The sequence below is a fragment of the Myotis lucifugus genome, unplaced genomic scaffold, assembly GCF_000147115.1.
Source record: "Myotis lucifugus unplaced genomic scaffold, Myoluc2.0 scaffold_11, whole genome shotgun sequence".
NCBI lineage: Eukaryota > Metazoa > Chordata > Mammalia > Chiroptera > Vespertilionidae > Myotis > Myotis lucifugus.
The window spans coordinates 12,863,783-12,880,182 of record NW_005871059.1 but is presented as its reverse complement, the minus strand read 5'-3'; the positions used below and the strand labels follow the sequence as shown (position 1 = coordinate 12,880,182).

General features: G+C 38.7%; 1 protein-coding gene across 21 annotated transcripts in view; it reads right to left on the bottom strand.

Annotated features, from left to right (window-relative positions):
- The window catches only part of AHI1 (Abelson helper integration site 1), a 215,986-nt gene that overhangs the window by 111,014 nt on the left and 88,572 nt on the right, over positions 1–16,400 (bottom strand). For all 21 annotated transcript variants that reach the window (XR_001347206.2, XM_023750222.1, XM_023750218.1 and 18 more), the window contains one exon: positions 13,234–13,289. Coding sequence is in view for 19 of the 21 variants with exons in the window: in XM_023750222.1 (XP_023605990.1) it covers positions 13,234–13,289 (56 nt within the window). In the remaining 2 variants the exon portion in view is untranslated. Of the gene's footprint in view, positions 1–13,233; positions 13,290–16,400 lie in introns of those variants that run through there.

The window sequence follows — 16,400 nt, the reverse complement described above, 5'->3', positions numbered from 1 at the left end:
ACTAGGGGAGACATTTACTGAGATTTAAAGAAAAGGAATTATGTGAAGGATCATGAAGACCAAAAATGTGTCATTACAGGCCAAGGCAAAGATGACCCACACCCTCATACAATTACTATTTATACATGAAGAAGGCTGACAGGGAAAAAATTGATCCATTTTAAGTATGGCATTGGAGAAGAGCTCTATGAGTACCCTGGACCATCAGAAAGATGGACAGGTGCGTCCTGTAGCAAATTAAGCTTGAAACATGTCTGGAGGGGAAAATGACAAAACTAAAGCTATCCTACTTTGAGTACATCAATGAGAAGGTGGGGTTCTTTGCAAAAGACAATAACGCTGGAAAAATAGAAGTCCACAGGGAAAAGGAAACCCAATATGAAATGGATTGACTTAATAAGAGAAGCCATAGGCATGAGTCTACAGGAGCTGAGCAGGGCTGTTGAGGACAGGACACTGTGGACATTGCTCATTCACAGGGTCATCAGGAGTCGGAACCAACTCAACAGCACGTAACACACACACACACACACACACACACACACACACAGCCTTTTATGCAAAAGGGTGGGTATATTCCTGGCAGAGAGACCAAATGTTCACAGGTCTACGGGTGAGTAGGTAACAGCTTGATGTTCAAGAAACTTAGCAGAGAGTATCATAAGGTGATACTGAAGAAGTAGGCAGAGATCAGATCATGAAGGCCCTATAGGTTCCTAGTAAAGGGTTTGGGTTATATTCTAAATGTAGAGAAAAATTATTGAAGAATGTTAAGCAGGAGGAAAACCCATTTTAAATTACATTTTAAAAAGATCAATCTGGCTGCTATGACTTATTGAATTCAGGAATAAGGTGATCACATGTAGGATTGCCCACGATAGTCCTAGTTTATGTCTATTATCCTGGTGTAATTGAACTTCTACATTGATTCCAGGCAAGAGTCAGAATATGCAATAAATAAGTGCATAATAAAACAAACTTTACAAAATAAATAAAGAGAAAGAAATAAGGTTGGTCAAGACACAGGCAGGCCGTTGTGGCAATCTTCATCAGTATCCCTTGTTCCCTGACCTATTTGGGACCTTGGGGTCCTCCCTTTGGTTCTTCACCTAAAAAAAATCTTCTCAGGCTTGGGCTATGTTCTTGTCCTTATTATATGGTGATCTCTTATGATTAAATATGTAATAATATCTAGTACACAGAAATATACTGAGTGGGGTGCAATATGTCTTAAACTCATCCCTTGCAACAATCCTTGAGGTAGGAATTACTATCCCCACTTACAGTTGAGGAAACTGAAGCACAAAGTCACATGCAGCAAAAGTTGCCAAACCAGGACTTGAAGCCCAGTGATTTGGCTCTGCACTCAGTATTCTTAACCCCTTTTCTAATATTACTGCTCAGTGTGAAACACCCAGGGCACTGCAAGTAGCTCAGAGTGCACACAGTGAGTATTGAGAAAGAGATGGAAATAAGTTTAGAACAGTGGTTCTCAACCTTCCTAATGCCGCGACCCTTTAATACAGTTCCTCATGTTGTGGTGACCCCCAACCATAAAATTATTTTCGTTGCTACTTCATAACTGCAATTTTGCTACTGTTATGAATTGTAATGTAAATATCTGATATGCAGGATGTATTTTCATTGTTACAAATTGAACATAATTAAAGCATAGTGATTAATCACAAAAACAATATGTAATTATATATGTGTCTTCCAATGGTCTTAGGCGACCCCTGTGAAAGGGTCGTTCAACCCCCAGGTTGAGAATCGCTAGTTTAGAAAGTAGAACAAGGGCTCAAATGACATGCTAAATAGCTTACTTTTCAACAGGTAGGAGATGGGGTGCACCACAGGATCTTGAATGCATGACAATATTCATGTTTTGGATAAATAGCTAGAATGGCCCTAGCTGGTTTGGCTCAGTGGATAGAGCGTTGGTCTGCAGACTGAAGGGTCCCTGGTTGGATTCTGACCAAGGGCACATTCCAGGGTTGTGGGCTCAATACCCCCAGTAGGGGGCGTGCAGGAGGCAGCCAGTCAATGATTCTCTCTCATCATTGATGTTTCTCTTTCTCTATCCCTCTCCCTTCCTCTCTGAAATCAATAAAAAATATATGTAAAATAAATAAATAAATAAATAAATAAATAAATAAATAACTAGAATGGATTTGAGAGGTGAGTAGGCAGAGATTAGTTCCTGGCTCAGCTTTTTCTAAGGAATGGATATCAGCCTCCTTCCTGCATGGGGACTTTTGGATAACCCTCTTGTGAAGAATTTGCTTGCTCCCACCCATGATAAACAAATGACTTCCCACAGCTGAGGCCTAAGCCTTCTGACTATTGGGTCTCCCTTCTGCAGCTATAGAGTGTGGCTTTATCAAGCATAATAAATTTATATCTTCAAACTCATCCTCTTTTCTGAGATCCCAGCCTATATTCTCAGTTCTCTGCTGGGCATTTCTACTTGTTCATGGCCTTTGGTTACCTGAAATTTAACTTTGAAAGTAGAATGTATTATTCTCTAAAAATCAGCCTTCATTCCTGTTTTCAAAAATAATGTCAATGGAGTCATCATTCAGTAACCTATGTCTGTTTGTAGTTTTGGAATAATCTTTTACTACTTTTCTTTTGAGTCCCTATTATCAGTTCTAATTTCTAAATCTTTCTCACAAATATACCTCTATTTCCATTGCCCTTTCCTTAGTCAGACTAGTAAGGCATCAAATGTGGATTACAGTAGCTTCACAACTCACATTCTTCCCATCTCCATCCATCTAGAAAATCCTAAATACTCCACCAGGAAACTACTAGAATTAATAAATGAATTCAGAAATGTAGCAGGATACAAAATCTATATCCAGAAATCAATGGCATTTTTATACACTAATAACAAACTCTCATAAAGAGAAACAAAAAAACAACAACAACATCCCATTTACCATTGCAACAACAACAAAGTAAGATAGCTAGGAATAAACTTAACCAAGGAGGTAAAAGATCTGAACTTGGAAAACTATAGGACATTGAAAAAAGAAATACAGGAAGATACCTCACAGGGGACGGGATGGGGGTGGGTGGGCTTTTCTGTTATACTCTTGTGGGAGGTTTTTGTTGTGTTTCACATGTTCCCCTCCACGAGCTGGAGTCGTTTCATTTGGTTTCCACAGTGTGGACAGTGCCTGAGGGGTTGGGGGGCTGAGAAGCCCCCCCACTCCCAGACCGCAAGGCACACATCTTCTGGTGCAAGCCCAGCCCAGGAGGGTGGAATGTCTCGTTCAGGAGCGAAGTTGGCTCTCAGGCTGATGGGTGACCGCCATTCTGTGTACAGTCTCCCACCTGGGCAGGACCGAAAGCCTGAGGGGACCCCCAACTGGGCCCCCAGGCCAGACTGGAGCAAACACCACCAGCCTGCCAGCGATGCCACAGGGACCAAGGAGGTGGAGGACCCCAGACCAGGAGCTGGCCTGGTCGTTCCGAGGGGCAGTGCCCCCGTGAAGAGAGAAGCAAGAGAATAAAGTCCCTGTTGACTTCGCGTCTTTCAATCATTGACATTTCAGAGGGGGCCCTCCAGAAGCCAAGCGGCTTCCCGAGGACTCGCCCTTTGCTGGGAGTGGATTTCCACACGTGCCTTTGACTTCGGACAGGTCAGGCTTCACAGCCGCGATTCAGCTGCCAGAATCCTGGACAAGGGTTGGTGTTTTCTCTCTCCACCTGCTTCCCACCCAGGACGGAGATGTTGCCTGAAAGTGAGCATGGGACCCAGTCTTGTGCCTTCCTAACCATGCGCCCCCTCCTGACTGTCCTCCCTCCCTCCCGTACACTGAAGCCTGGCAGCTATAGCAAACTGCTCATGTTCTCTGTTAAAGGGCTGTGGTGAGATTTTATTTCCTTTTGTTTTGTTTTTGAGTTTGTTTAAAATGGAAATTAGTTATTTTCTTCTGCTGGACAGTATTAAATAGAGCAGGGTGTTGAGTTAAAAAAAAAGAAATATAGGAAGATACAAACAAATGGGATGTATACCATATTCATGGATTGGAAGAATTAACATCATTAAAATGTCCATAATACCCAAAGCAGTCTATAGATTCAATGCAATCCTATTAAAATACCAACAGCATATTTCACAGAACTAGAACAAATACTTCAAAAATTTATATGGACCATAAAAGACCTTGAATATCTGCAGCAATCCTGAGAAAGAAGAACAAAGTTGGAGGGATCACAATACCAGATATCAAACTATACTACAAAGCCACTATAATCAAAACAACCTGGTACTGGCACAAGAACAGGCATATAGACCAATGGAGCAGAACAGAGACCCCAGAAATTGATCCATACCATTATGGTCAATTAATATTTGACAAAGGAAACAAGAACATACAATGGAGTAAAGACAGTTTCTTTAAGAAATGGTGTTGGGGAAAACTGGACAGACACATAGAAAAAGATGAAACTAGACCACCAACTTACACCATAAACAAGAATAAACTCAAAATGGATTAAAGACTTAATTTAAGCCATGAAACTATAAAAATCTTAGCAGTAAAATCTCAGACATCTCATGTAGCAGAATTTTTGCCAATACATCTCCTAGGGCAAGAGAAACAAAGGAAAAAATAAACAAATGGGACTAGGTGAAAATAAAAAGTTTCTGAACAGCAAAAGAAACCATCATCAAAATGAAAAGGAAACCTACTGTATGGGAGAACATACTTGCCAATGATACATCTGATAAGGGGTTAATATCCAAAATATATAAAGTACTTATACAACTCAACAAAAGGAAGGCAAACAATCCAATTAAAAAATGGGCAGAGGACCTAAATAGACACTCTCCAAAGAGGGCATACAAATGGCCAAGAGGCATATGAAAAAATGTTCAAAGTCACTAATCATCAGAGAAATGCAAATTTAAACCAAAATAAGATATCACTTCATACCTGCCAGAATGGCTATCATCTAAAAATCAACAAACAACAAGTGCTGGAAAGGATACAAAGAAAAGGGAACACTAGTTAACTGTTGGTAGAAATGCAGATTGGTGCAGCCACTATGGAAAACAGTATGGCGTTTCCTCAAAAAATTAAAAATGGAACTTCCGTTTGACCCAGCGATCCCACTTCTGGGAATATATCCTAAAAACCCCAAAACACCAATCAGAAAGAATTTATACACCCCTCCGTTCATAGCAGCATTATTTACAATAGCTAAGATTTGGAAACAGTCCAAGTGCCCATCAGTAGATGAATGGATAAAAAAGCTGTGGGACATTTACACAATGGAATACCATGCAGCTGTAAAAAGGAAGTATCTCTCACCCTTTGGGACAGCATGGATGGAATCGGAGAATATTATGCTAAGTGAAATAAGCCAATCTGAGAAGGACAAATATCACATGATCTCACTTATTTGTGGAATCTAATAAACAAAATGAATTGAACAACAAAACAAGACCCGAAGCATGGGGGCATGGAACAGACTGACATACCTCAATGTGAAGATAGGGGATGAGAAAAGATAAACCAAAGAACTTATATATTTATATGCATAGCCCATGGGTGAAGACCTGAGGGGCTGGGCAGGGGCTGGTCAGAGGGAGATAAAGTGTGCGTGTGGGGGGGAATGGGAGACATCTGTAATACTATCAACAGTAAAAAATATATATATTTTAAAAAATAAAAATATTACCACCTTACATATACAGTGGGGCCTTGACTTACGAGTGTCCCGACTAACAAATTTTTCGAGATATGAGCTGTCTCTTGGCCGATTTTTTGCTTTGAGTTGCGAGCTAAAATTCGGGTTACGAGCCAGCTTCAGATACCCCACCGCTAGTTGGCGCAGCGAACGTCACAGTGAACGCCACATCAGCCCAGCATCACGTGTCTCACTCGTTCACTGTTGATTTGACATACGAGTAATTTGAGTTACAAGCTCCGTCACGGAACGAATTAAACTCGTAAGTCAAGGCCCCACTGTATATACAATGGAATATTACTTGACCATAAAGAAGAATGAAATCTTACAATTTGCAACAGCGTGAATGGACCTAGGGTATTACACTAAGTGAAATAAGCCAGACACAGAAAAACAAATACTATATGATTTCACTTATATGCAGAATCTAAAGAAAATAAACAAATGTACAAACAAAATAGAAACAGACTTATAGATACAGACAGCAGACTGATGGATGCCAGAGGGGAGAGCTGTTGGGTGGCAGGGTTAAAAAAGGTGAAGTAATTAAGAAGTACTAATTGGTGGCAACCAAAATTGTTACAGAGATATAAGGTAAAGAAAGCATAGGGAATATAGTCAACAGTGTTGTGATGACTGCCTATGGTGCCAGGTGGACTCTTGAATTATCAGAAGGAACACTTTGTAAAGTATATGAATGTCTATTTGCTGTGCTATTCATCTGAAACTAATACAAAATAGTGTTAAATACAAACTGTAATAGAAAAATAAAATAACAAAACAACGTTACCATCTTGGTCATATTCTCATTCTCAACTGCCTTACAATTGCTTATATTGACTTTATCTAAAGTCTAGCTATCTTTATAAATCATGCCCAAAATACCTTTTTTAATCTCCTAGAGCTCATGTTCTTAAATACTCTGCTTCACTCAACTGTCTATCCATCTGTCAATTGTGCGCATTTTCCTTCTATGGATCTTTGGTCACACTGTTACTCTGGTCTAGAATATCCTATTCCTTTTTAAATCCCAACCTTCCTTATTATCCAGTAGCACCTCTTCCCAAACAGCCTTCTCTCAACAGCCTTATCAAACCACTCTAGTCCTGGGAATTCTGGTAACACTCAAGGCCTAACCCACATTCCTTTACTTGAGCACAAGCTGCCTTGGTGACTGGCATCTGCTTCATATTGCTCTGAACTTTTATCCATTTCATATATTGGGATTTTACTGTTTACAGCTAACTTTTCTAATGAGACCAAGAGCTACTCAGAGACACAAAGCATGTTTTACATTTTTTGTATTTCCACTTTTGCCATACCACTCTCATACCTACCTGGTGCTTGATGCTATACTATCCTATGCACATACTTAATGTTTACTGGTAATTTAGAAAATAAAATCAGATTATGCACTGTTATGTTACAGTCTTCAAGTAATCTAAGATTTTCAGCATTTTAAAAGTTTGCTAGGTGGAAAAATTTAGAATAGTCAAAAGAGAATTAAGGTGAAAAGTCTTTGAAATACATAAATGTCAGTGGAGTGTGTCAATGGGAAAATCAACATAAATTTCATAATTTACAATGTCTGGATAAAAAAACCACTGTGCAGATACTTAAGAAAAATGTTATATTACGGACAACTTAGAGTGGTCTTAAAGGAGAATCTATTTTGCATTTATATTTGAATTTCAAGAGAACTGCTTTGAATTGCTACTTTATTGATAAGTGAAAACAGATTCTTTTATGGCTTAAGCCATAAAAACTTATAGTTTATCAGTTCCCTCTCCACCCTGCAATTACCTACAGGAAGAGATTGGCCTTGTTTCATTTTATGAGTTTTATAGGGATACATTTACCCCAACTCACATACTATGAATTCCTGGAAAATGCTACAAATTGGAGAAAATAAGTGCTTCCTTGGGATCAAAAACATTTCATTTGAACTCATGCATTTATCCATAAACAAGCTGCCCCAAATATTATGTTAAAATGTGGAAGATATATTTTGCATGCATACATGCATAAAGTATATTGTACTAATGTGTAATAATGCAATATGGGGCAATTTGTAAACCTAGAGAGAGCGCTAAACAATAACAACCTAACAACAAATCAAAATGTGGTAGAATAGCTGCAGATATCATAAAAATTGAAGAATCTCAGAATAAAATTAAATTTACAGAATTCAGATAAGTACATTTATGAATAACGTTAATGTTAAGGGCAAGCAACATCACAAATACCTCAGATAAATTTTCAGAACAGTAAAACACTCTAAAACGTTCAAGTTTATTATTGATGAAAAATTACATGACAAAAATTTATCTATCAAACCCTTAGAAGACCTAGAAGAAGTGTACTAGTAACTGCAGAATGAATGAATAGCTTGCTAATAGATTGGTCTTATAATGAAAAAGAATAATGAATCAATATTTAAATTTCCAATCAAGCTAGGATATCTTAATTCCTAACAATTAAATACTTAGATGAATGGCAAAAGTGTTCCAGGAGACAGCCTGGATTTTGTTTCAACCTGTTGTGGTAAATGTGAAGGCTTCTGTGAAAATGCAAGCTGTAGTTTTATAAACTGCCCCAAAAAATCCACTTGTTAAAAGAAAAACTGTTCTCATTAAATGGGGGTTGTGTAACCACTGAATAAAACAAGAAAGAGTAATATTATTTAGTATTACAGGTTTGGAATTAAAAAAGCTTTACAAAAGTCAGTGACTTATTACAACAGGCTACACTGATGCTATTTGAATTTTATCACATGTTTTCATTGGAAGACATTCAAAAATTATCCTCAAATCACAAATAGTTATTTATATATTCAGCATGGCTTACCATATTTTAATTCCACCAGACAATATGAAAAGCTATGGGAAGTGCTGTGCATATGGTTGAAAATTAAAGGGCAGTATGTTTTAACTATATTCCTCGTGTAATCATCTCAAATAAGAAAAGACCAAGCATGTAAGAGAAGACTTCCTTATGCTAGTTACTATTTCTCTTTGATTTGCAAGTAAGTCCTTCATTTAAGGTAAATATGGGACTCAAGCCTGTATCGACTTAACTATTAACTAACTTTTATACCACCTTTCGGGTTCAGACAATGTCCTCTGATTAATCTGTCTGATATTATCCTTAATTTGCTGTAGGCTATAAGCAGGTGCACAACTAGTTCTTAAAGTGGCATGTTCTAATTATTTTCATATAATCGAATATTATGATTGACTAATGTTTTATTTGCTTTTCCTGTAGTACTAAAATGTTTGCATGAATACCATTCAGGACAAAAGTCAGGGAAAAGGAAGCCACACATATAAACATCAAATCTGAACTAGAACATTAAGATCGCAGAATGAAAAAAAAAGAGTAGTGACTGTGGCTAGTAAAGAAGAAAGGTTTACTTGTTTTTGATGGCAGGGGCAATGCCATGTGGAGATATTTATTTTACTTTCCATCAAAGGCATCTCAAAAAAAGATATGGTATTATTTATGTCAGAAAGAAAAAAAATTCCACACAAAAATATTAAAGTTCATATAATGAATGAAAAGAAACTGAAACATTAAATTTAAAAGAGAGTGAGAGAGGACACAGAACAAAGGTACAGAGGTGGTTCTGTCTCAGGATAACCTATATTTTCTTAGAACACTATACCACATTACAGTGCTATAGGATCAAACAATTCGCTGTAACCATATTTTCAGTGAAAAGTTCATTACAACTTAGAATGTCGAGATACGCATTTTTCCCTGGTATAGAGGCTTGAGAAAGTCTCATTTCCCTCACCTGATGCGTACTTGTAGCTAGCATCTCACACTCTCCTAGACCCAAGCCACTCATGGTGGTACTTGGAGCAACAGGGAAGTGGGGGTGATAATATGTACAGAAATAAGCTGGAAATTGCTGGTTAAGTACAGGGTTAAGAAGTCACTCAGGGCCCCAGACTCAACCATACTGATATCCTACCATACTCCTTTTCTATATTTTTTCTCAGACCCCAGGAATACCTCTCCTTTTTAGGCTAATATAGTACTAGTACAAAGTTTGAACTTACAAATAACCCACCTTAAATTTTTAGACAGTCTTTTTCCTATCTCTTCTATCTCTAAATATTTTCTCATCTTAATCCTTTTCATGAAAATAAGAGCATATAGGTCCAAAGGGCTGAAATTAGGTAAAATTATATTTTCTGTGAAAGTGAGACTTTACTTTCCAGGACACTGGGTTATGAACACACTTGTGATCCTATTTAGAGGTTATGGAGAAAGGGACAAAGTTAACTGTCAGTAAGCAGGGGGACCCTGGGGAAGAGGGGAAGTAGAATATGCTTAGTTTGCAGCAATGAGAGAGGAGAAGAGCTTTAAAAAACACAAAAAGGAAGCTTGACTCAAGTCAAAACCTGGAGAACTGAATGTATGGGGAGTGCCTGTATAAACCAAGTATATTAAAACTTACTGATTGCACAGAGTAGAAATGTTATTAATATAATAGGAACTACCACTTAATAATCCAACTAGAAAAACATAATCAAAAGACCAACAGTACCTGCTGAACTATTATTATTAGCTACTAGAGGCCTGGTGCACAAATTCCTACACTGGTGGGGTCCCTCGGCCTTGCCGGCAATCAGGGGCCGATGGGGGGCGTCTTGCCTAGTCCTGATTGGGCCGGCTGGTGGGAGGGGCTGTGGGAGGTTGGCTGGCCGCAAGTGGTTGGCCGTGGGAGTGCACTGACCACCAGGGGCAGCCCCTGCATTGAGCATCTGCCCCCTGATGGTCAGTGTATGTCATAGTGACCAGTTGACCGGTCATTCGGTCCCTTCGGCTTTTATATACATACTAGAGGCCCAGTGCACGAAAATTTGTGCACTCGAGGGGGTCCCTCAGCCCGGCCTGCACCCTCTCACAATCCGGGACCCCTTGGGTAGGGTCGCTAGGCCTGGCCTGAGATCAGGGCCTATCAGGGCTTTCCTTCCCCCAGCTACAGGCAGCTGGCCCCACCACTGCCGCTGCCACTGCTTGCCATCTGTGCAGCGCTGCTCCCCCCCCCCCCCCCCCACTGGTGGCCTCCCTCTGCAGGCAACAGGCATGGGGTGAGATGGCTTGGTTGGTCTGGGCCTCCCTCTGCCAGGAGATCGCTGGCTGGTGGCACACCTGCCACAGAGTCACCACTGGTGGCCTGGGTCTCCCTCTTTCTTTGCTGGGGGGCAGGGCCAGCCCTTTGAGGGGCCATCTGCCTACCTGATCACCCCTAACTGCTTGCTGGGGGGCGAGACCAGCCCTGCGAGGAGCCGTCTGCCTACCTGATCGCCCGTAACTGCTGGCCTGCCTACCTGATCACCCCTAACCACTTGCCTGTCTACCTGTTCACCCCTAACTGCTGGTCTGCCTCCCTGATCACCCCTAACCACTTGCCTGTCTACCTGCTCACCCCTAACTGCTGGTCTGCCTCCCTGATCACCCCTAACCACTTGCTTGGGGCAGGGCCAGACCTGCGAGGGGCCGTCTGCCTACCTGATCACCCGTAAATGCTGGCCTGCCTACCTGATCACCCCTAACCACTTGCCTGTCTACCTGATCACCCCTAACTGCTTGCTGGGGGGCGAGACCAGCCCTGCGAGGAGCCGTCTGCCTACCTGATCGCCCGTAAATGCTGGCCTGCCTACCTGATCACCCCTAACCACTTGCCTGTCTACCTGATCACCCCTAACCGCTGGTCTGCCTCCCTGATCGCCCTTAACCACTCTGCCTGCCTGCCTGATCGCCCCTAAACACTGGCCTGCCTACCTGATCACCCCTAACCACTTGCCTGTCTACCTGATCACCCCTAACGCTGGTCTGCCTGCCTGATCACCCCTAACCGCTTGCTTAGGGGCAGGGCCAGCCCAGCGAGGGGCTGTGGTGGTTCTGGTCTCTGGTTGTTCCAGTGGGTATGCTTATGGTGGCTGGCCTTTTATTGTATAGGATATATATATATATATATATAATTTTTTTTCCTAATTCACTGGAGTTATTTTGAGATAACTACTTAAAAAGTTGATATCATTATTTCTCATGAGTTCATAAGGATTCAGTTCTTTTACTTTATCATTTAATTAACATGGGCATCTATAATCAGCCCACAGGTTAAGACAAAAAAAAAACCTGCTGGCTGTCCTCTGAGTTCCAGAATATACAAAAAAAGCCAGAAATGTAAACACCAGTGCCACAGGAATGCCTACATGAATAACATAAATTTCAAAAGTATTAAAAATAATCCAATGATTCAAATATATTAAAATAACTTGTTTTCCAAATTGTTATCTTTAATTTAAAATATTAAATAATAAAATTTACATAATGTTACTACTACTAAAGATAACTGGAATATACACTATAGTCAAGTATTTTTTATGATTACACTGATTAATTCCTCAAACACTAGTCCTTTCTGGAGCACCACATAGTAAGTCACAAACATGTTGAATTAATCATATGGATTTATTACAAATAAAAAATGGGGTCAATTTTCCCTGGAGAAAAATATAATTATCAATAAAATTCAAATATAGTAAAATATTATCTTCATTTTCTTAAAAACATATTTTTAGTAGCAGGAAATGAAGAGTTGTATTGAATAGAAAGGACAAGAAATAAGATTATGCTTTGAGAAGAGAAAGATATACTTTAGTCTATATCATCTTATAAATCTGTCTAGTGGGAACTATCAATTGATATATATTTCATATAAATATACTCAGATACTAATTTTAATCATGTCCCTTCTATATTATCTTCTATAATTATTTTTAATATAGTAAATGATACTATAATTGTTAAATGCCTTTTGTTGCCTAGTAGTAATATAAGAGAGATAAAACAAAGGATTTTACTTTGATAATAATAAAGCCTAGTAATGTATAATAAAATGGAAGCATAATTCCACTATTACAAATCATTCACTCTAAATGATGCTAGTGCACAAAATAACATTCATTTTAAAAAGGGTGTAAATCAATTTCCATATATATTTACATTACTTTATCAAACATATAAAGTATTTTTAATATGTTTTTATTGATTTTAGAGAGAGGAAGGGAGAGGGATAGAGAGACAGAATGATGGATGAGAGAAAAACATCAATCGGCTGCCCCTGCACGCCCCCTACTGGGGATGGAGCCCGTAAGCCAGGCATGTTCCCTGACCAGAATAGAACCTGTAACCTCTTGGTCCACACTCAACCACTGAGACACACTGGCTGGGCAAAAAGTATAAAGTATTCTTAAATTAAAAAAAAAACATTCCATTTATAACATTAATATAAATAAGTACCTGTAAAAATGATACAGATCTTATTTTCCTATATCTTGGCAAAAATTAGTAAATTTTCTTCATTAATTAAAAAACATGAGGTTCATTTTCTTGAAGGGATATGACTACTGACAAAAGGGAGGTGATAAGAGTTTTGTACATGACATTATTATAGCTAGTATCACTGTAGCTTCTTATCAGTTTTAATAATGCAGAAATAGATTGCCTTACCGTTGGTGCTGTATCTGCATGATGGTTACAAGGCATCCTTTCTATGTTGATAATTCCTGTGAAAAGAAAAGAGTGTGAATATCTGCTTATTGTACCTACCCACTTTATTTTGAAGACATTTATGTCACGGAAACACGACTCCTAGTTTACATATAAGAAAAAAGCCTCACTTGTATGGCAGGATCCTTTAAATTCATAGCATGAATACTATGATCAGAAACAGTTGGAGAGTTTAGCTAAGAGACTTGACTCAAGGCGAGCTAAGCCAGTTTTTCCATTCCAGCAATAGAGCAAGGTGTGTCCATATCCTGCTCTAGGTTCAAAAATTACATATACCATCATCCCTGCTCTGCTGCATTTCTTCCTTGAAAGATTTATTTCTGACTTGAGGTCATCAAGTTTTCATAAAGAAGTATCACAAAGGCTAGAGAGGAATCACTTCATTTTCTCAAAAAAAGAATAAATCAATCTATTTGAATTTCTCTTTGACCTGGCTTCCTTCTATGACATATTGTGCTGTTTATTCATCACCATGAAATATCTGGAAAATTAAAATTCCCTTTGGTTCTCTCCTTTAAAATGATAATAGTGACTGAGAAACTTGAGAAAAAATCCTCTTATCATGTGTGGATTTATCTTTTTGTTCCCAATTCACTTTACTGCATTTCTTTGTAATAAACAGCTTCTATGGATATAATAGCCCACTGCATCTCATCTGTAAAGATACTGGTTGAAAGTCAAGCTCAAGTTAAAAATGAACACAGTGTGGGTCTCATTTACTTTACAATCTCTGTCCAGCAGCAAACCAATGAGTTAGGATTTTAGAAAAGTTTGTTCAAATAATTCTAAAGGCTATCACATGCAAGGCTGGTTAGAAGTGAGAAATGCAATGTACTATTGGTATCAATTAGCAAAATTCATAGTTGAAATAAAACACTATTCCCTCTCACTTAACAGGGATTTAATTTATTTTTCTATTTATTTATTTATTAATTAAATATATTTTATTGATTTTTTACAGAGAGGAAGGGAGAGGGATAGAGAGTTAGAAACATCGATGAGAGAGAAACATCGATCAGCTGCCTCCTGCACACTCCCTACTGGGGATGTGCCCACAACCAAGGTCCATGCCTTTGACCGGAATCGAACCTGGGACCCTTCATAGGATAGGGTCTATCCACTGAGCCAAACTGGTTAGGGCTTAACTTATTTTTCTTAAACTACTATTGAGATCAACACAAAACAATAATTTTTTAATCACTTTGTAAGAGTATAGTCAAAATGAACAAAGTACCATAAAACATTTAAAAAGAACACTTTTGGTTCATTTAAAAAAATCTCCAAATTCTCTTTAGCCAAGTGAAGGCCAATACTACTTTTATCCAATCAACTATTATTTATTGAGTGGCTACTGGGCAATCAGTAATAAAAGATAAATGATAAAGGATAAATTATGATTTCTGACCTCCACAGTCTAGAAAAAAAAGATATCCTTTTCTGAAGAAATATCACAGAGCAAATGAATAGTTTTGTCTTAAGTGTAATAAATCTTTAAAGTACTTTTGATGGGCAGACACATTTTTATACCTACAGTAACATTGGCCTCGAATTTAAAAAAAGTTTAAAAACCCAAGTAAAATATATTGTAAAATATTCAAATAATGCCAACTCTTAATCCAAGATTTTAATAATATTTTAGTATATACAACAAATGGTGAAATTCCCACTTTCCCAGCCCCCACATCTCTCTCTAGCTGCAACATTAAGAACAGTCTGGCGTGACACGCTGGGTTTTATATGAAAGTAGTCATACCGTTCAGGAATTAGCAACATCTTGCATATGTGGTACTATTGTAATATGCTGTAAAATTAACTTAGGCTGATTACTGATTTTTAAATTCTTATCCAATTACAAAGTAACTTCAAAATGATGGAAATCAACAACAACAAAAACCCCTATGTATTATCTTTAGTTTATAAAATTAGGGGGAAAAACCTACATATTTTACAGTTTCAATTTTGGGATGTGTTAAAAATAGGTTTTAAAAGTGGATTATCCAAAGATATAATCTTAGTATTCAATTTGGATTGCCTATTGAAATAATATCATTTGGAAATATAATCATAAATATCTGTTCAAACTTTCAGTAAAGAATATACAGAAAGATATGTTTAAGTAAAAATAGCACCATTTTATGTAAATTTTAGCTGAAGAATCTATATTTATCTATATTTGTGCCTTATTTCACTTTTATTAAGGTGAAAGCTCATAATGAGTAGCTTGCTGTTGTAGCTATTTTTATGTGCCAACTTGGCTAGGCCACAGTCCCTGGATATATGGTCAAACATCTCAGATGTTCCTGTGAAGGTATTTTTTTTAAACTTTATTAACATTTAAATTAGTAGAGACTGTGTAAAGCAAATTGTGCTCCACAATGTGGGTGGGTCTCATCCCAACAGTTGAAGGCCTTAAGAAACACTGGCCTCATAAAAAAGAGGGAATTTTGCCATTAGACTTCTTTAGAACTTGATCTGTAACTCTTCCCTGAGTTTCCTGCTTGCCAGGCTGAAAATTTTGGACTTCCCAGCCTCCACAATCCTATGAACCAATTCCTTAAAATAAATCTACCTATATATACATCCTATTGGTTCTCTTTTTTTGTAGAATACTGACTAATACACTTACTTTATGGAAAACATCCTATTTAATAAAAGCCTAATATGCTAAGTGTCCGGTCAATCGGTAGGCCATTCAACCAATCAAAGTGTAATATGCTAATGAATGCTAAGGCTGCTTAACCGCTCGCTATGACATGCATTGACCACCAGGGGGAAGACAGTCAACGGGTCGACCAGTCGCTATGACATGCACTGATCACCAGGGGCAGACACTCCAACCTGTAGGTTAGCTTACTGCTGGGGTCCAGCCGATCGGGACTGAGTGAGAAGGGCCAGACATGTCCTGGAGCCTTCCCGCAGTCCCTCCCCAGCTGGCCAACCTCCTGCATCCCTCCCCGGCCCCGATCGTGCACCAGTGGGATCCCTTGGTCTGCCCTCTTGCAATATGGGATCCCTCGGTGGATATCGGAGAGCCAGTTTCAGCCTGATCCCACAGGCCAGGCCAAGGGACCCCACTGGTGCACAAATTCATGCACTGGGCCTCTAGT